Source organism: Macaca thibetana, chromosome 1 (assembly GCF_024542745.1).
Source record: "Macaca thibetana thibetana isolate TM-01 chromosome 1, ASM2454274v1, whole genome shotgun sequence".
In the NCBI taxonomy this organism is placed as follows: Eukaryota; Metazoa; Chordata; class Mammalia; order Primates; family Cercopithecidae; genus Macaca; species Macaca thibetana.
The window spans coordinates 14,056,389-14,076,182 of record NC_065578.1 but is presented as its reverse complement, the minus strand read 5'-3'; the positions used below and the strand labels follow the sequence as shown (position 1 = coordinate 14,076,182).

Genomic DNA, 19,794 nt, shown 5'->3' with positions numbered 1-19,794 from the left:
CGTGCCTGTGATACCTGCCCGATTTCCCACCAGACTCCCCGGGGATCTCCCAGTAGCTCCTTCCAGAAGGTTCTTTCCTGCTGCTGCTCATACCTCCTTCTGTTGGGTTAAGTGGTTCTCCAGATCCTGAACTTTTCTCTTTTCTGACTCCAAGGCTTCCTTTGCTTTTCTTTTTTCATGGGCTATGCTGCTCTCCAAAACCTGCAAATCAACGACCAGTGCACTTGGTGGCCTGCACATTTAGGGGGGAAATTGCTAGTAATGATCATAATAATCATAGTAACAATAACAGCAGAAGTGTTGGGGTGGCTATTAGATACGCCTGGGCCCCTGGCCAGCCCTTCAGTCTCACAGCAACTCTGTCAGAGAAGTGCTGAGAGTGGCCCATTTTACAGATGAGGAAACCGAGGAGCAGGAAGTCTGAGGGCCCAGAGCCACACCCTTTGTCAGAGGTGAGGCCAGGATCTGAAGTCTGCGCAGAGGAAAGCACGGAGCCTGAATAAAGAGCTCTGGACAGGGAACCCGGGAGCAGTGGGGGCAGCTTCCTGTCACAGGGCCAGGCAGCCTCTCTGATCAAAAGAAGAGTCTCGTTAATAACGGAATTTCCATTATTGAAATAAATCTCTTCAACAGAATTCGGTTTCAAGAGAAGGGCAGTATGTTGGATTAATGAGCCACAATATGCCAATTTCTAGAAGGGACAGGCAATGTTCTGGTAGGATGCAGGGACGAAAGTGTGGCCAGTATTGAGTGCCCTAATCAAGGAGTTTTGTCTGGGAAGTTACTTGCTGGTAAGCTATTCAACTAAACAGCTTAACGTAAATCACCAAAGGAAATATGTTGCCAGCCTGTTTCCAGTCACCACGAGAAGGGCCACCTCTATTTTCCAATGGCTTGTCTTTCAAACACCAGGTTAACTGTCAGGTATTTAGAACTTGGAAGATGGTTGCCATTATAACCAGTGGTGAGGGCCCCAGACGAGCCCGCAAAAAGTGGTTAATCCAGAATATGGCTGAGGATATTGTATACTTTGCAGTGAAAAGCAGTTGACAAAACTCCAACACTCTGCTGTCCCAACACCAGCCTTAAAGCAGAAGAAAAGTGACATCATAAGAATTTCATGTTTATTTGGATCCTTTGAAGTGGGTTTTGAGGTAGGACATTTTCCTGTGAACTGTGAAAGAGACTTTGAGGCACTTCCTAGGGACTTAGGGTTGGCTCTGCTGTGTCTGACTCTGCGTCTACACTTGCCAGGCCTTCCTCTGGGCAGCTCCTCTGTAGCCAGGACAGGTACTACTGGGAAGAGAGGCCTTGCCTGGCTCACACGCAGGCCCTACATACCCAGTCGCCGTGCTTCCAAGTTCACAACGGATAATGGGGATTAACTTTGAACATGACCTCAAGATCCAGATTATGACCTAGTGATTCTGTTGACCTTAAAAACCCTGATAATGTGGCGGAAGAGCTAATGAAAAGAAAATCAGGCCGGGTGCGGTGGCTCACGCTTGTAATCCCAGCACTTTGGGAGGCCAAGGCAGGCAGATCGCTTGAGGCTAGGAGTTCAAGACCAGCCTGGCCAACACGGTGAAACCCCGTCTCTACTAGAGATACAAAAAATTAGCCAGGCGTGGTGGTGTGCGCCTGTAATCCCAGCTACTTGGGAGGCTGAGGCATGAGAATCGCTTGAACCCAGGAGGCAGAGGTTGCACTGAGCCAAGATCATGCCGCCGCCCTGCAGACTGGGAGACAGAAAAAAAGAAAATCAAATAGCCACTGGCAGTTGAATGGAGCCTGTGGCTGGGGCTGCTCTTTCAATTTTCCCCGATAGGAAGCCACAGAGAAGTTCTTCCAGAAGTAGGCTGACATTTTAACAGACCCAGGGTGACCCAACCACAGATCCTCTCTGCAATGAAGCTTGAATTTTTCTCCCGAGCCCCGTGGCCTCAAAGTCTCTAAATTCAAGGATCTTCCCCAGGCCTTTGCTGTTGACATCTTGGGGCATTTTTTTTTTTTTTTTTTTTGAGACAGAGTCTCGCTCTGTGGCTCAGGCTGGAGTGCAGTGGCTGGATCTCAGCTCACCACAAGCTCCGCCTCCCGGGTTTATGCCATTCTCCTGCCTCAGCCTCCTGAGTAGCTGGGACTACAGGCGCCTGCCACCTCGCCCGGCTAGTTTTTTGCATTTTTTAGTAGAGACGGGGTTTTACCGTGTTAGCCAGGATGGTCTCGATCTCCTGACCTCACGATCCGCCCTTCTCGGCCTCCAAAAGTGCTGGGATTACAGGCTTGAGCCACCGCGCCCAGCCCATCTTGGGGCATTTGACTCAAGTGACTCCTTGGAGACCCTGCTCCTCATCCCCACCCCAGAGGCATTACTTGGGGGCAAACCTCAGTGATGCTCTGGGAGAGGCTGCAGGACACAGCTGTGCCACAGACTGCAGCGATGGATGGGCAAGGATTTTACTTGAGGAGTCGATGTTGATGAAAAACAAATACCCAAACAGAAGAAGGGGCACAAGTGGCAGCAGAGACAGTAGCAACAGCTGCCATTTACTCAGCAATAATTCCACAGGCCAGGCCCTCCATTATACATTATACAGCTGCCCCTTCTAGTGATATCTGCCAGCCCTCCCACAGATCTGAGCCCACAGTCACCCCTTCGAGAAGGGAGGTAGTGATAGGTCTGCTGAGCAGCCAGGAAGTAGCCCAGCTCGGATTCGAACTCGTGTCTCATCTGGCTGCAAAGCCAGGAAGTAGCCCGCACTCCCCTGGCTGCAAAGCCCGCACTCCCCTGTGCTGTGTCAGGACTGAGGAATTCATGAAAGCAGACATGAAAAAGGATCAGGGATCTGAGGGTGACTACAAGCTAAACATGAATCCACAAATGTGGCAGAGCTTTCCCAAAAGCTAGTTCAGACATATTAACAGAAGTAGAACATCTTCAATGAGGGAGGGAAAAGTCCTCCCCTTAGGCTACCGTGGCTGGAGAACAGTGGTTCTGGCCACCTCCCTTTAGGAAGAAAATGAGTGATGGGTGACAAACTCAAATGCCTATGAAGCCCAGACAGATACCAAAAAACGACGTGGGCTGTGTTTAATGCAATAGGGAGTGGTGAAAACTGTGGCAAACTGCTGCTACCCGGTAGGGCTTCTAGTCCATTTTTGCTAAGTAGAAACAAGGGCTAGATTTTCTGACTTTTCGGGAGTGGATGGAAATCTGAACTTTTAAGTAGATTCTATGAATTCAAAGTAAAATATTCTGGGGCCAAACGTAACCTCCACAGACCCTGTTTAGTCGCTGAGCTTCCCAGTCTGTGACTTCTGGAGAGCAGCACAGGCCACAGGAGGGGGCCAGCACCAGGTTCCAGTCCTGTGAGGGACCTGAGGAACAAGGGTGCTTGGGCCTGGGGAGGAGCAGATGCAGGGCGCGGGCGCCTCTATTTTCACACATCTGTGTCACCGTGTGGAAGAGGAAGTGGACGTACCTCGTGGGAGCGCAGGGGAGGGCGGAGGATTGATACTCTTCTGGGGCATAAGAGTTTGACCCAACTCAACCTAAAGGGAAAACTTTCTGTTGGCCTGAGACATCCATGCGGGGATGGACTGCCCTGGGGTGGAGAACATTCCTCAGCGGTGGTGCTCAAGGCTGGATGCTGGTGGAGGGTCCATGCAGCCCTGAGGTCCCATGACTCTGTCATTCTACCGTTTCTGTGCTTTGGAACACAGAATATGCCCATGCCACCATTCCTACCTGTCTCCCAAGCGCTCTCTCTCTCTGACTGTGTTTTACACTGTTTACAGTTTTTTCCCAACTGGTTGTCAAGGCTACAACTCTGGGGTTCCCTTGAGTCTCCCACGCTTCCCGAAGTAGCTGAGTCCACCCAAACGCAAACTCCATGAGGAAGGCTCCACCACGCTCTCACCCCCATCATCAACGGCTCTGAACTTAATTCCACATGGCCCTGAAGCCGACTGGGGCTCAGCCGACTCTATCTCCCCGGGCATACCTCCTTCTGGCGGGCCAAGCGTTTCTCCAGCTCTTGGACTCTTGTCTGCTCTTCCTCTAATGCTTCCTTCACTCTGTTCTTCTCCTGGGTAATGCTTTCCGCCAAAGCCTGAGTCAAGGATCATTGTTTAATAGACATGGTTACCGTGGCAGGAATTTGGACTCTGCCAGGCACCACATAGGTTACCTCTTCCCTCTTGACTGCACCTCCCTGTGGGGGGCTGTGGGCGGCACAGCCCTGGAACTCAGAGCCAGCGGGCCCAGACCAGAGCCCCAGATCCACCCTTCTTAGCTGCAGGGCCTTGATGTGGGCTCGAGCTGACTCTGTCTCCCTGAGCCACGTACCTTCTTCTGCTGGGCCAGGAGGCTCTCCAGCTCTTGCATTCTCTTCCGTTCTTCTTCCAAAGTCTCGTTCGCTCTGTTTCTCTCTTGCGTAATGCGCTCCTCCAAAGCCTGGAAACCAATGACTGTTGTTTAATAGACATGGTTACCATGGCAGGAATTTGGACACTGCCAGGCACTGCATGGGCTACCTCTTCACTCCTCACCACACTCCCCTGGGGAGGCTGTGGGCAGCAGAGTCTAGGAGCTCAGAGCATGTGCTCTGGAGTCAGGAGACCCAGGGTAGAGCCCCAGGTTGATCCTTTCCAGCTGTAAGACACTGGGGAAGTAAAGCTACCAGAGCCTCAGTTGCCCTGCCTGTACAATGGAGACAGTAATAGTCTTCCTGTGTTGGGCTGATGTGAGGGGTGGATGGGATGACGAGCACGAAATGGCTGGCACAGTGATAACCACGCTTCCTACCTTGCAGACGAGGAAACAGGCTTACATGAAGGAATCCACCCAGTTTACTAGTAAATCACATGAGTAGGGATTCTAACTCTGACCCATTTGATTCTGAAGCCTGTGTTCTAAACCAGAGGTTAGCAAACAACGGTTTACAGACCAAATCTGGTCTGTTTTTGTGAATAAAGTTTTATTGGAACACTCTGTGCTTGCTGTGTATTATCTATGGCTGCTTTTGCAGAAGAGCAGAGAGCGTATGACCTGCAAAACTGAAAATATTTACTATCTGGCCCTTTATGGGACAATCTGGCCAATCCCTGATCTAACGCATCGGTGTGTGCACAAATCAAGTGACTGTTGTCAACAACTGGTAATAAGAAAAGAATGCTAGATTGATAGAGGAACCCAGACTTTTTTTCCCCCCCTTTGAAACAAAGTCCTCAAATAAGTCAAGATTCATGAGAGGGAGGCTACTTAATGAGCCTGGACACATGTTTTTTCGGAAAGGGCAGGTGATGGGAGTCAGAAGGGCTAAGGAAGGCTCACATAGTCAGGACACCTGGCACTGATGTCCAAGAGGTAACTTTCCAAGGAGTCCCCAGGGTCAAGTCCATCAATCCGACTGTCAGAGGAAGGGTGACCTTCGAGTGTCACAGTCTGTCTGGCAGGGACCTGATGTCGCTTCCTCCCTTTGCAAGGACGGTGGGGTGCATTGAGGTTTGCAGGTTTAAAAGAGGGGCTGACGCCAGCTCTTAGAACACTCTGCCAGGCCAGTGTCGCCATGGGTGTCTAGGAAGACTAGGCAGGCGCCCAACGCAGTGTTTAACACGGTGGGGCTGAAATACCAGACCCTGACAAGGGAAAAAGTCCATCCAAAATTAAAAAGAGAAAATAAGGCATTTGGAATGCCGATGTTAAAAGGAGAAGGTAATCAGAGAAGAGAAAAGGAAGTCGGTGGAGAGTTCTGTGAACATCCTGAAGATTTCTAGGTACTTTCTGGTTTTATTTTCTTCTCTGTGGAACAGTGCTGGCTTCTTCCATATCTAAATGCCCTTCAAAATGTGCCCGTCTTGATTTATAGCTATCATTAATATTACCTTTATGCGGATTGCACATGATTTGGTCAGATGGCTCTTCCTTTTTAATCTTTTATTTCGCAAATGCAGAAAAGCAGAGAAAGAGGCAAAGAGAAGGGGGAGGAGGAGGAGACCGATGTCTTGGGGTAACTGGACACACATGTGAGGATGGAGATGAAAGGGGGAGAGGTCTGGAGGGCAGGTGTGTGTGGCAGAGGAGCTGGGGAAAGATGGAGAAGGTGGCAGGTCCAGTCCTCTTCTGGGGAAGAAAGGAGAGATCTGGGAAGAGTTGAGGTCTGGTGGATCTGGGGCTGCTATCTTGCGGGGGCTGTGAGCAGGGTCAGCACACACAGGCTGCTCCACACCCACCCACGACAGTGGCTCGCAACTGTGGCTGCACTTTGCAACCACCCGGGAGTGCTTAGAAATCCCAGAGCAGGGGCCACACCCTCACCCCACTTAGATCACAATGCGGAGAGTCGGTGAGGAGAGGTGCAAGGCATTAGTAATCTTTAATCTCCTAAATGACAAAAGTCATAAAGACGGTAAAATTCATGGGAGGGGTCCCTGAATATCAAAAAGGGCCAACCCTTGGGTATGGCGGCTCATGCCTGTAATCCCGGAACTTTCGGAGGCTGAGGTGGGAGGATCACTTGATGCCAGGAGTTTGAGACCAGTCTGGGCAACACAGAGAGACCCCATTTCTACAAAAAATAAAAATATTAGCTGGGTGTGGTGGTGTGTGCCTGTGGCCCCGGCTACTTGAGAGGCTGAGGTGGGAGGATCACTTGAGAGGAGCTCCCCATTTCTACAAAAAAAAAAAAATTATCTGGGTGTAGTGCCATATGCTTGTGGTCCCAGCTACTTGGGAGGCTGAGGTGGGAGGACTACTGCAGCCTGGAAGTTTGAGGTTGCAGTGAGCTGTGATCACACCACTGCACTCCAGCCTGGGCAACAGAGCAAGACCCCATCTTAACAAAAAAAAGGGCCAACTCTAGGACAGTGATGAGAATCAGCTCATTAAATAATACAGTTTCCTGGCCCTCTCCAGATGTTCTGATTTAACGGGTCTGGCGTGGGGACCAAGATCTGTATTTTTAGCAAAACATCTGGGTGGTTCTGATCAGGAAACTTTGGGAAAATCTTCCTCTAAGACTTTGCCCTAAGAAAATGTGGATCTGCAGACTGGTAGCGTCAGCACCATCTGGGAGCTTGTTGGAAATCTAGCGTCTCAGGCCTGCTGAGACAGAATCTGCATCTTAACCAGATCCCCAGAAAATTCACGGGCACCTTCGAGTTTTAGAGACACTGCTGTCTTCTAACTGGCCTGGTTTCTAGAAAAGTCAGTAGCAATTTTGGCCATTTGTTTTCCCTGATATGTATAAAGAGAAAGCAAAAGACTGAAATTTGTCATCTGAAGTTGATCTTGTGCACATTTAGAAACAGTCTGTCAGCTACAAACCAGGACCTGCAGCGATGACTCAGATTTTATAAAGCTGACTGCAATGTGTACACAAACAAGGCACCGTTTCCTGAAATTTCAATCACGCTGCCTTTTCAAGCTGATTTTGCTGTGAGTTTTAGAATTCAAACTTCATGTTAAATCCTCCCCACTTATTCACCCTGTTTAATTAATTTAGTTTCACGGCACCAAACAGAGTAGCTGAGATTTGTCTAAGTACATATGCCCTCAATTTCCCATATAAAAGACCATTTCATCAATTTTCAGTAGTAAAGCAAATGACAGGGACCACCTTACCGCCTTCTCTTCCGTCAGTTGCCTGATTTTGGCTTTCAGCTTCTCCTCTTGCTCTAGCCTCTCCTCGTTCAGCTGCTTCTTCTCTGCCAGATGCTCCCGCAGCTTTTCTTGCAGTAAAGACTGCTGAGTTTCTTGAGAACTGTTGAACTTGATCTGAAATGAGAGAAAAGTAAACCGATGCTGATGGGGGACAGGCCTAACTAAAGAGTCTTTCCACATTTGTTTACCAATTGTTTACCTTTCATGGGACAAAGGTTTACCCAAAAGTTTCTTAAAATCACAGAACACCACAGCATGCAGTGATTAAGAATTCAGACTCTGGATCTAGAAAGAATCCCAGCTCTAATTGTTTCTAGACAATTCCTCATTTAGAAAATGAAGTTAATAACAGTATTGACCTTTTAGAGTTGTAAGGATTAAGTGAGATAATGATGGAAAGCTTTTAGCAGTGCTGAGCACATAGTAGGTGTCTAGTAAGTGGTAGGTGGGTGTGAGAAAAAAAAAAGCAGTCACTTAGGAGCCAGGAGGCTTGAACATTTGTCTTGATTCTTCGCCCATTAGCTGTGTGACACTGAAATTGTCCTTATCTGAAAAATGAGGAGAAGGGACTAGACCAGGGGTTGGCAAACTACAGCCCACAGGCCAAATCGGGTCCACTGCATACTTTTGTAAATAAGGTGGCTTTTTTTTTATTTTTTATTTTTTCCTGAGCTGGTGTCTTGCTCTGTTGCCCAGGCTGGAGTGCAGGGACACGATCTTGGCTCCCTGCAAACTTCACCTCCTGGCTTCAAGTGATTCTCCTGCCTCAGCCTCCCGAGTGGCTGGGATTACAGGTGCCCGCCACCACACCTGGGTAAGTTTGGTATTTTGAGTAGAGATGGGGGTTTCACCATGTTGGCCAGGCTGGTCTTGAACTCCTGACCTCAGGAGATCCAACCACCTCGGACTCCCAAAGTGCTGGGGATTACAGGCATAAGCCACTGTGCCCGCCATAAATAAAGTTTTATTGGAACCGTGGCATACTTATCATGCCCATTGCCTACATATTGCCTATGGCTACTTTCATTTTACTGTAGTAGAGTGGAAGAGGTATGAATATGGTCTGCAAAGCATAAAATATTTACCACCTAGCCCTTTACAGAGAAAGTTGCCAATCCCTGGACTCAAGCCTCTGTGGCTGATTGGCACGGTGGTCCCTTCTTCACCCCACTCTATCCATGTCTAGGGCTATGTAACTTGCAGTGCCCGCCCATATTTTGCCTCCAGACACTGAACTCAGCCATGTGACTTGCTCTGGCCAATGGGATCTTAGCAGACATAACACAAGCAGAAGGTTGAAAAACACTATGTGATTGGGCCACTTTCTCTTCTACCTCTGCAGTCTCCCTGAGAACAGCCTAGATTTGCTTGCTGGGGGATGAGGGACACATGGAGCTGAGTCACTCCAGCTGAGGCCAGTCTAGATCAACCAAAGGCCAGCTAACACCCAGACAAGTGGGCAGGCCCATCCAAGGTCAGCAGAGCCACCTTGCCACTGACCCCAGACACGTGAGCAGTAAATAGCAACTGCTGAATGCCGCTGAAGTTTTGTGGTTATTATATAACACTCTTATGGCTATAGTTATCAGAATGATATAACCCCTAAAGCTCATTTGCCTCTAGAATATTTCTTTTCTTTTAGTAATTCTGCTGCCTGTACTATAGATAGCTGTATTTTGTCCACTGGATTTAACAAACACAGTTTTCAAAATCTGATGGCATTAAGGCCAGGCACAGTGGCTCACACCTGTAATCCCAGCACTTTGGGAAGCTGAGGTGGGTGGATCACTTGAGGTCAGGAGTTCAAGAGCAGCCTGGCCAACATAATGAAACCCCATCTCTACTAAAAATACAAAAATTAGCAAGGCATGGTAGCAGGCGCCTGTAATCCCAGCTACTTGGAAGGCTAAAGCAGAAGAATCAATTGAACCCAGGAGGCAGAGGCTGCAGTGAGCCGAGATTGCACCACTGTACTCCAGTCTGGGCAACAGAGCGAGACTCGGAAAAAAAAAAAAAAATCTGATGGCGTTAAGTCTTCTGGGCCTTTGACAGAGGAAAACAAACAGTGTGGTTGGCCCAGGAGGCCAGACAGATGGCAGCACCCTGTCCTTGTCCTTACCCTCCTGGGAGATCTTAGCCAACCTTTTCTGTACCTCTTTGTGTGCAAACAGAGAAATCATTTCACCTGTTGGAGGGTGTGGACTGACTAGCTGATAAAGAAAAAACAGGTTTCAAATGCACAGTGCTATATAAATGCCAACCAGGGGCTGAAATGAACTTTGGAAAAAAAGAAATTAAAAGAATTACCTGAAGTTCCTGGGTCTGGCTCATAAGTTTTTTATAATGTTCCAGAAGATATATCAGATACAAAGAGAACCCTTAAAAAAAGAGAAGCAGGAAGAATGTAAGTATCAATTCAATTCAACTCCAAAGCTTGCAGACAGGTGGATGAAGGCAACGTTGCCATCCCATCAAAACAACATGAGCTGTCATCCAACCTGTGGTTTTAAAGTCGTTGATAGGCAGCCGGGCACGGTGGCTTAGGCTAGACATGGTGGCTCACGCCTGTAACCCCAGCACTTTGGGAGGCTGAGATGGGCAGATCACCTGAGGTCAGGAGCTCGAGACTAGCCTGGCTGGCCAACATGATAAAACCCCATCTCCACTAAAAATACAAAAACTAGCTGGGTGTGGTGGTGCATGTTTGTAATTCCACCTCCTTGGGAGGCTGAGGCATGAGAATCACTTGAACCTCGAAGGCAGAGGTTGCAGTGAGCCCAGATTGTGCCACTGCATTCCAGCTCGGGCAACAGACAGAGACTCGGTCTCAAAAAAATAAAAATAAAAATAAACATAAAAATAAAAAAAGTAGTTAATAAGCCTTGGTTGAGCTCACATTCAACTTTCTTTTTGGAGGTGGAAAATAAACCATCAACAGAACACCTATTAACTGCCTACTGTGTGTAAAGCATGGTGCTAAGTGTGGGGGATGGTCAAAAGCCAAGACCTCCAGGGGCTTGCAGTTCAGTCCGACAGACAAGGTGTAAATACCTGCTGGAAACACGCAATGACCTCAGGTGGTGTGTAAGTGACTGCTGAAGGAGAGGGGAGGGTGAGGGTCTCAGAGGGGGGAGACATCATTCCTGGAGTGAGCAAGTAAGGCCACTTGGTTGAAGAACTACTGGGTGTGGGTGCTGTTGGGCGGGCAGAATTCAGTGAGCCGGGGGAGGGTGCTTCAGAACAGGGGTGTGTGGGGCTGAATGATGACCCCCTACGATTCCAGGTCCGAATCCCTGGAACCTGTGGGTGTGACCGTACGGGGCAAAAGGAGCTTGGCAAATATGATTTAAGTTCAGGATTTCGAGGTGCGGTGTTCTCCTGGATTATCTGGGTGGACCCAATGTCATCACATGGCTTCTTATAAGAAGGAGACAGAGGGAGGTTTGACCACAGACAGAGGGGAAGGTGATGTGATGGAAGAAGAGAGACCGGAAGATGCCACGTCACTGGCTTTGAAGATGGAGGAAGGGGCCACGAGCCAAGGAATGCAAGGAATGAAGCTCTAGAGGCTGAAGAAGGCCAGGAAACGGATGCCGCCCTAGAGCCTCCGGAAGGAACTTTAACCCGGTGAAACCGAATTAATCCTGAACGCTAAGAGAATAATGTGTTGTTTTAAGCCACTCTCTTGTGGTCATTTGTTACAGTAGTCACAGGAAGCCATAGCTTCGTACAGGGATGTGGGGGTGGTGGGGGTGGGTTAGGAAAAGGCAGTGCTCCTCCAGGGAAGTGCTGAGCTTACTTGGGCTGGAGTAGATGATGGGAGAGGGAGGAGCAGATGGTGGAGGAGGCGTGGAAGGGTGAGGTCAAGCTGTGACAGGCCTGCAACCATCACCTTGAGAGAGGAAACTTGATTTAAACATGATTGAAAGGTGCCCAGTGGGTCCCCATTTTATAGATGAGGCAGTGGCATTCTGAGACGCGGGCCTGCCCGACGCCACACAGCAGGCCAGTGGCTTAGCCAAGACTAATTGGTGTGACTCAGGGTCTGAGTCACTATTCTAGCAGCTGGCAGAACAGTGAAGTAGCCTGATGAAGAGTGGTTTGTGTGTGTATGTGTGTTTCTTTTGCAGAAAAATAACTGGGCTGCATTCGAGAGGCTGGAGCTGGCAGGGCTTCTTTGCTGCAGCACTGCTGATAGGTCCGGCCATATTGCTGGTATTGCACTGCTGACATTGTTGAGTCTGTGCCGTGGGGGCTGCCTTAGGCATTGTGGGATGGTTAGTAGCATCCCTGGTCTCTACCCACTGGATGCCAGGGGCACCCCCACTCACCCCACCCCAGTTGTGACAACCAAAAATGTCACCAGACGATCCTGGATGTTGCCTGTGATAAGCTCCCCTCCTCCGAGTGAGAGGCAGGGAGCTCTGCTAAGGGCCCGAGAGACGCCCAGGAATTCAGTGCTGATCCTCTAACCGAGGGTGGGAGAAGCGAGGAGGAGAAGGAAGAAAGGGAAAGCCTTTCAAAGCGGTAGAATGGTGGCCGCGCCATCAGACGGGAGAGAGACAGGGTGGGGTTGGGGTGGGCTGTGGCAGGGGGAGAGAAGCCCCCAGGCTGTTTCAGACATGCTGAATTGGAGGCATGGGCAGGACTCGAGGGAGGGATGGTCAGCGGAGAGCTGGACATGCTGACTGGCAAGGCCGGCCCAGCCCAGCCCATCCAGGGTCCTCGTGTGAATGAAGAAAGAGGCCCCCTTCTTCCAGGTGGCCATGGCCCCCAGCCGGGGACCCCACCTGCTGCCTCGGCTGGACTCCCTGCACCATCTTCCCGGCAGCCCCTCCTGCAGAGGCGTCCGTGTGGATAACACATAGTAGTGGCTGGGGAAGCCCGGAAGTGCAGAGTTTCTTTGTGAGAAAGGAGACGGGGTGGACCAAGGGCTGACTGCACAGGAGAAAACACCCTCGTTAGGGACAGGAGTTGGTGAAGGGGGCTGCTGGGAATGAATGGAAAAGATCAGGAGGGAAGCAGAGTGCCCCAGGGCCTGAAGAGCTGAGGGGCAAAAGGGTTTCAAAAAAGAGAACGAAGAGTGTTGGGCAGGTCAGAGACATGGTCCCCGAGAGGGCGGTGGCCCAGTCAGTGCTGCAGGGGGCCCACGTCAGTTACTTGGCAGAAAGGCCAAGAAGTTGGCAATGAAGACCGAGGGTGCAACATGCTTCTTAAAGATCACAGGTGAAGACAGGAGTAAGAGCAATTGAAAAGGAGCAAAAGAAGCGATGGATTCCAGAGAAGAATGATTTTTTCAGGATGGTAGAGCCATCTTGAAGTGCCCCTTCGATGGCAAAGGGAAGGAACTAAGAGGAAAAGAAAGGCCGCAGACGCCAAAGAAAGAAGAATTTTGTGCACAAGGTCCCTGGGAAGGAGAGGAAAGGGGAGACAGGGCAGGGTACATGCTGCATCTAGGAGGAAGACCTCGTGGGGATGATGGAGGGAAGGAATAAAAGATGGACACAGAGAGAGAAAGGAAGCGAGGAGAACATGCTTGTGCATGGGGCAATGCACCGTTCGGAGGATTTCCAGCACAGAAACGTGAGAACAGCAATATTATAATAATAGCACACCTCCTGTATGCCAGTGCTATGCCAAGAGTCTGATACATCTTTCTAATCATTATAAACAACCTGGCAAAGAAGTGTGTTCGTATTTATAGGTGAAACGACAGAAGCTCCCCAAGGTTAAGCTACAGAGCTGGTAAGTGGTAAATCAGAATTCAGACCTAGGTCTGTCACTCTCTTTTCAAAGGGTTTGGAGGCTTGAGAGTACAGGGTTTGGGTTGGTGCATTGGGGAGGTGCATTGCAAGGATACCAAGATGGCGGAGGAAGTGAGATGGCTGAGCTGACATTGGCTTGGCCCATTGGACCAGGTGAATACAGACATCTGTGGAGGCTCTGTTGGGATAAGTCTGGGATTTTGCTTGGCTGCAACGTGTGACCCAGGAACCAAAGGAGAAGGATGAAATCATAGTTGGGATCTGAGGAGGACTAAGGGGTGAGGGAGTTGAGGATGCTGAAGGGGAGGCCAGTATTTGATCACGTTTCTATTTCTAGATGAGATGACTAACTGTAATGATAATGGGATTTTGCTCTTTGGGGGAAGCAACAAGTCTTTCTTATACTTCTGTTTACAAAAGTTATATATGTTGCAGAAATTCATGATGTGGGAAGTGTTTGCTGCTGTGTCTTCCTGTTCGGCATGGTGGCTGGCACACAGGGGCCCTCAACGAACAGTTGTTGAACAACTGAATGGAAGTCAAGGTCCAATGCAATCCCACCCTGCTGCGATAACACTCCTAACAGTTTGATGTCTTTTTCTCAAGGTTGTTCTTTTGCTCAGATACTGACATCTAAAAAAAATAAAAGCACACTAAGCATATTGTATTGCAACTTGCTTTCTTTTCATTTAAAGACACAGTGTATCTTGGATATCTCAGTGGTTTGCCATGCATGCAAGAAAAGTCCTTTGTTTGTAACAAAGTCTTGCAGAAATAGACACAAACGATGGAGCTTGCAGAGAAAAATGTAAAAAGTCCTTTCCTTCCCTTATCAGAGGAACCCTGAGAAACCAGGCAGGAGGAGTATTCAGCTGACTTTCAAGGTGCCGCTTAAACATTCTTATCCTCCCAGCTGAACCACAAAGCAAATCCTCCACCCTTCCGAACACACTGGACCCCACCAGGCCTCACCTTGTGGGTTACACATGACATCTCACACAAACACTGCAAGTCGTTTCCCTGACGTTTAGCCCACCTGGATTCCTCTGGGGGATTCGTTTCAGGACTTACGTCCTAGTTTGTGACGTGTGTTTTATCTCTTAGGAGGATGTTCTAAGAGGCAGGTAGCCCAGTGGTCAAGAGCAGGCGGTCTGAGGTTGGAGGGGCGTGGACTGGGTTGCAGCTTGGTCACCCGGCAGTCGGGACACCAGAGCCACTGTCACGACTCTAAGGAGGAGGCCTCTAGAAAGGGCTGTTGGCTTCAACCCAATTGAGGGCTCACAGCTAAGGAAACCCCATTTGCTGCTAAATGGAGACAGGGCCGAGGCTCCAAAGGATGTCACCTGGGTGCAAGTAAACCAGGCTATGCGGCCCACATGCCTGCCTGGCTGGTGGCTACCCATGTTTAGGTCAGATTAAGTCAACAAGTATTGGAGGCTGACAATGACAGCAGCCCCCACCGAGTATGAGCTGCCTGTGACCAGCACTGCCATGCGTGTATCCCATCACTCAGTCCTCATATGCCCCTAAGAGACTGGATGGCCATTTCATGAGCAAGTAAATGGAGACACAGCCACATCACGTAACTGCCCACATAGCTAGTAGGTGCACAGCTGAAATTCAGGCCTTGGCAGTAGGTCCCCAGTGTCCCAGCTTGGAACATTACTGTGATACAGATGGGGCTTTCTGTGGTTATGGCGCAGGGTAGGAATCAGATGCAGTTTACCTTAGGGAAAGACGACTCTCAGCTCTGTCGCTGGCCGAGCCGATGACAGCACCCATTCTCGAGGGACTGGGCACGTGCCTGGTACCTTGGTGCATCTTCAGAGGCAGTGTGTATGTGTGTAGGGGGTGGGGGTGAAGGGGCAGGGATCATAGGGAAGACACAAGTGTCAGGGTCATGAAGACCTCCGTTTGAGTCCTAGCCCTAATGTACTAGCTGTGTGACCCTGGGCAACTTTTTAACATTACTGTGTCTCAGTTTCTTTACTTTTAAAATGCAGGCTGGGCGCTGTGGCTCACGCCTTATAATCCCAGCACTTTGGGAGTTGAGTGGCTTGCTTGAGCCCATGAATTTGAGACCAACCTGGGCAACATGGCGAAACTTCATCTCTACAAAAAAACACAAAAATTAGGTGGCATGGTGGCACATGCCTGTAGTTCCAGCTACTTGGGAGGCTGAAGTGGGAGGATCGCTTGAGCCTGGGAGGTGGAGGTTGCAATGAGCTGAAATCATGCCACTGCACTCCAGTCTGGGCAACAGAGCAAGACTTTCACTCAAAAAAAAAAAAAAAAAAAAGATAAATAAAATAAAGATGGTAATCATACCTGCCTCCCTGGGTAGGTGGGAGGATAAAAGTACACAATGCGTGTGAAACACCTAACACAGTGCTAAGTCCCCAGGAGGAGTTAACAACCCGTGCTTTCTACCCTTCTCTTCGGAGCCAGACATGCAGGCGGCTCCTGGGAGTATACGGGATGGCGATGAATAGACTGGGGACTCCCTGTCAGCCTCTGTAACGTGAAGTGCCTCGAATCACCTTATCCTGGTGGAGTAATCAGAAAACCAGCTTTGAGCCAGTTACCTCTTTTCTAAAATGAAGATAATGGGCCAATTATTAACTCATAGAGTTATTGTGAGGATGAAATGAGATCATGTATAAAAAATGCTGAGAACCGTATCTAGAATACAAGTCCTCAGTGATGAATGACTGTCATTGTCACCATAATCACCGTCATCACTGTCATCATTACCTTCCTCCTTCCTCCTCGTCCCTCCCCCTCCCCATCCTTCCTCCTCATCTTCCTCTTCCCGATCCTCCTCCTGGACTAGCCCTGGGCTAGGAATTAGGTATAAGAGTAGAGAATATGGGGCATACTCTAGCTCACCCTGTTCTTTCAGTCTTTTGGGCACTTGACGTAATATTGCTTGTACTGGAAGAGAAAATGCCTTTTACCATCAACTTCCTCTTCTGCTGAGTGGACAAAAGATGTGCCCTGCTTACCAACCTTTCTGTTATTCTCCATTCTTTTAGTTGTAATCACAGAATATGTAGCCAGCAAACCACCGTTTCCCCAACGAGTGTTTCGTGGAACATCATTCCAAGAGGTTAGCTGGGGGCGGGGGTGGGGGTAAGGGCATCAAGAAAGGGGACCAGTAGTTGGGAAATACTGCTTTCTTTTTCCCCTTCTTGTTGACCCAGGGTGCGTGTTAACCAGGGAGGGATTCTGCAGAGACCTGCTTAATGTCCTTCAAATCTCCCGACTCTATGAAGTCAGAATGAAATGGCTGGTCTGAGGAATGCTGCCTAAAATCAGTCTTCCTTAGCTTTTCTGGAATTACTGGCCTGAAAGCTTAACTTTACAATCTGCATTTATTTATTTATTTATTTATTTATTTATTTATTTATTTATAGACAGGTTCTCACTGTGTCACACAGGCTGCAGTGCAGTGGCATAATCATAGCTCACTGCAGCCTCGAAATCTTAGCCTCAAGGAATCCTCCTGGCTCAGCCTCATGAGTAGCTGGAACTACAGGCCTGTGCCACCATGCCTGGCTAATTTATTATTATTTTTATTTTTTTGGAGATGAGGGGTTTCATGACATTGCCCAGGTTGGTCTTGAACTTCTAGTTTTAAATGATCTTCCTGCCTCAGCCTCCTAAGTTGCTGGGATCACAGGCATGAACCACTACAACTGACAGCAACCACATTTCTTAACAGTAATATATGCCTAGATTTATGGACTTAGTCTAGATGACTAAAATGGTCTTGGGAGTGGGAAGGGGACAGTGCACACACAGCTTGGCTCTGTTATTACCAGGATGGAAATCAGGGTCTTTGTTTTAGTTCCGGTCTTGAAGAACAACGAGAACTCTGCTCCATGTTTTACCGCATTTCAAGTAAGCTCACGACTCTGCCTTGATTGCAAGAACAGTAACACTCTCTGCTATATGATGAGGGGAAGGTTCCTACATCAAAATTAATGTTGGTTTTGCTTGTGCTTTTTAAGAATGTTACCCCACCTTCTGGATACTTTGGAAGCATCCTGCGGGGGATGTTGAAGCGCCAGGGTTGAAAATCACTCCTCTATTCTTATTCCTTGTGGAAAGAATATAAAACTGAGGCAGGCTCTCTGGAGGGTGATTTGGCAAGGAGAAGCAACAAGCTTCAAAATGTTGGAGTTCCTTAAGGTGCAGCCCTGGGCTCTTTCCCTTCTCTCTCATTAATTTCATGTCAGTCATGAGCTTCCATGAAATCAGGCAAAACATGGAGCAAAGTTCTCCGGCTGTTCTTCAAGATTGAAGAATAAATAATCTTCCGAAGTGATACCATTCACATCTATGGCCTTAATCTTCCTTCCTGCTTTGCTTCCTGCCTGCTTGCCTCCCTTCCTGCTTTCCCTCCTGCCTTCCTTCCTGCCTTCCTGTCTTCTACCCATCCATTCATCCACCCACAGACCCACCTATCCTTCTATCCACCCACCTTTCCTCCCGTCCATCCATCCACCCACCTACCCACACTTCCATCCATCATCCTTTCATCCATCCATCCATCCATCCATCCATCCATCCATCCACCCTTCCATCCATCCTTTCTTCCATCCATCCATCCATCCTTTCTTCCATCCATCCACCCACCCACCCACCCGTCCATCCATCCTTTCTTCCATCCATCCATCCATCCATCCATCCATCCATCCATCCACCCACCCACCCACCCTTCCATCCATCCTTTCTTCCATCCATCCACCCACCCACCCACCCATCCATCCATCCTTTCTTCCATCCATCCATCCATCCATCCATCCATCCATCCACCCACCCACCCTTCCATCCATCCTTTCTTCCATCCATCCTCCATCCATCCATCCATCCATCCATCCATCCATCCATCCATCCACCCATCCATCTACACTTCCTTCCCATTCATTCCTCCATCCCACAGATATGTATTAGGCCCCTGCTGTGTGGCACGTGCTCTCTGGGTGCTGGGGATACATCATTATTATCTAGCCCGACAAGACACCTGGGTAAACAGCTGTCTCTTGGGCATCTCATCTCAGATGTCTCAGAGGCACCTCACACTCCTCTTCCCTCTCAAACCTGGGCCTCATCTTGCGTTCCTTGCTCTCAGTTTTAGTGAAGAAATCACATCTGTCTTTTACACACACCAGAAACCAAGAGGTCCTGTTGACTCTCCTCTATCACCTTCCTTCCAACCATCTCCAGTCCTACCACTGAGGCCTGTTGATTTACCTCTTACTCGCTCCTGAATCTGAATCTTCTCTTTCTCCATCCCCACCCTGCCCTAGGGTGGCCTTGTCATCTCTTATGGCAGCCTCCCAAGTGGCTCCTGGGGCACCACGCTGCCTACCCTCCAGGACGTTGTCCGCCTGCCACCAAGATGATTGTCTCAGAATGCAAGCTTGTCCAGCTCCTTACTTAAGACCTTTCACAGGCTTATCTCTGCCCTTAGAATAAAGCTGCTCACCAGGGCCCTGCAAGACCCCACATCATGGCCCTGGGAAGCTCCCTGGCCAGCCTGCCTGGCCCTGTGCCCATTTCTGTTAGCCCCTTGTGCTCTCCATGCTCCCCCTGCCACCACACTGCTCCTGTGCTCGGAATGCTCTCTCTCCCTTCTTTGGCAAACAACTCCTATGCATCCTGCAGATGCCCTGCTCTCCCTGACCAGATCGAACCCTGCACTGCATAGCAACTGTCGCCACTCAGCTTTCATGTTTGTTCGAGTGATTGTCCCATTAATGCCCACCTCATCCTTCCCCCGAGATCATAAGCTCTTTGAGGGCCCAGTATTTTATTATAAAAAATCTCAAATGTATGGTCATATTGGAAGAATTTTACAGTGAACCATATACGCACGACCTGATTCTACCTGTTCCTGACCCCATTATGTCTCTGCCCTGCACAGCATGTGGCGTCTAGGAAGCAAGCATGCAATCAATCTTTGTTGAAAGAAAGGGGTTCATGCCTTTCCACTTCTAGGAAAATAAAGATAATATAAGCAGGTATATGTGCAACAGTGTTCATCTCAGCATGATTTATGAGTGTGAAAAACTGGAAATCACCTAAGTGCCCATGATAGGGGATTGTCTAAAACAATGGCACATCCCACACAATGGAATCAGTAACCGCCGTCAGTAACAGCGATGATGTAGGTCTGTGTCTACTGACGTGGATGATGTACCATTAGGAACAAACCAAAGAAAATTGGGGATAATGTGACACTATTTTTTTGTAAAATTAAAAGTCAATAAACATTCAGTAATGCCTATTGTGTGCCAGGTACTGTTCCAAGTACTTTCCATGTATTCATGCATTTTAATGATCACAACAGCCCTAAAG

The 19,794-nt window shown here is 48.9% G+C and overlaps 1 protein-coding gene across 19 annotated transcripts in view; it reads right to left on the bottom strand.

The window, feature by feature from the left end:
• Positions 1-19,794, bottom strand: part of FHAD1 (forkhead associated phosphopeptide binding domain 1) — a 155,265-nt gene that overhangs the window by 48,747 nt on the left and 86,724 nt on the right. For 16 of the 19 annotated variants that reach the window (XR_007725021.1, XR_007725020.1, XR_007725022.1 and 13 more), the window contains 5 exons: positions 9,971-10,041; positions 7,625-7,777; positions 4,349-4,456; positions 4,005-4,112; positions 94-201 (listed from right to left, as the gene is read on the bottom strand). Coding sequence is in view for 16 of the 19 variants with exons in the window: in XM_050787885.1 (XP_050643842.1) it covers positions 94-201; positions 4,005-4,112; positions 4,349-4,456; positions 7,625-7,777; positions 9,971-10,041 (548 nt within the window). In the remaining 3 variants the exon portion in view is untranslated. The remainder of the gene's footprint in view (positions 1-93; positions 202-4,004; positions 4,113-4,348; positions 4,457-7,624; positions 7,778-9,970; positions 10,042-19,794) is intronic. The other 3 variants (XM_050787927.1, XM_050787974.1, XM_050787967.1) reach the window with 1 other exon arrangement.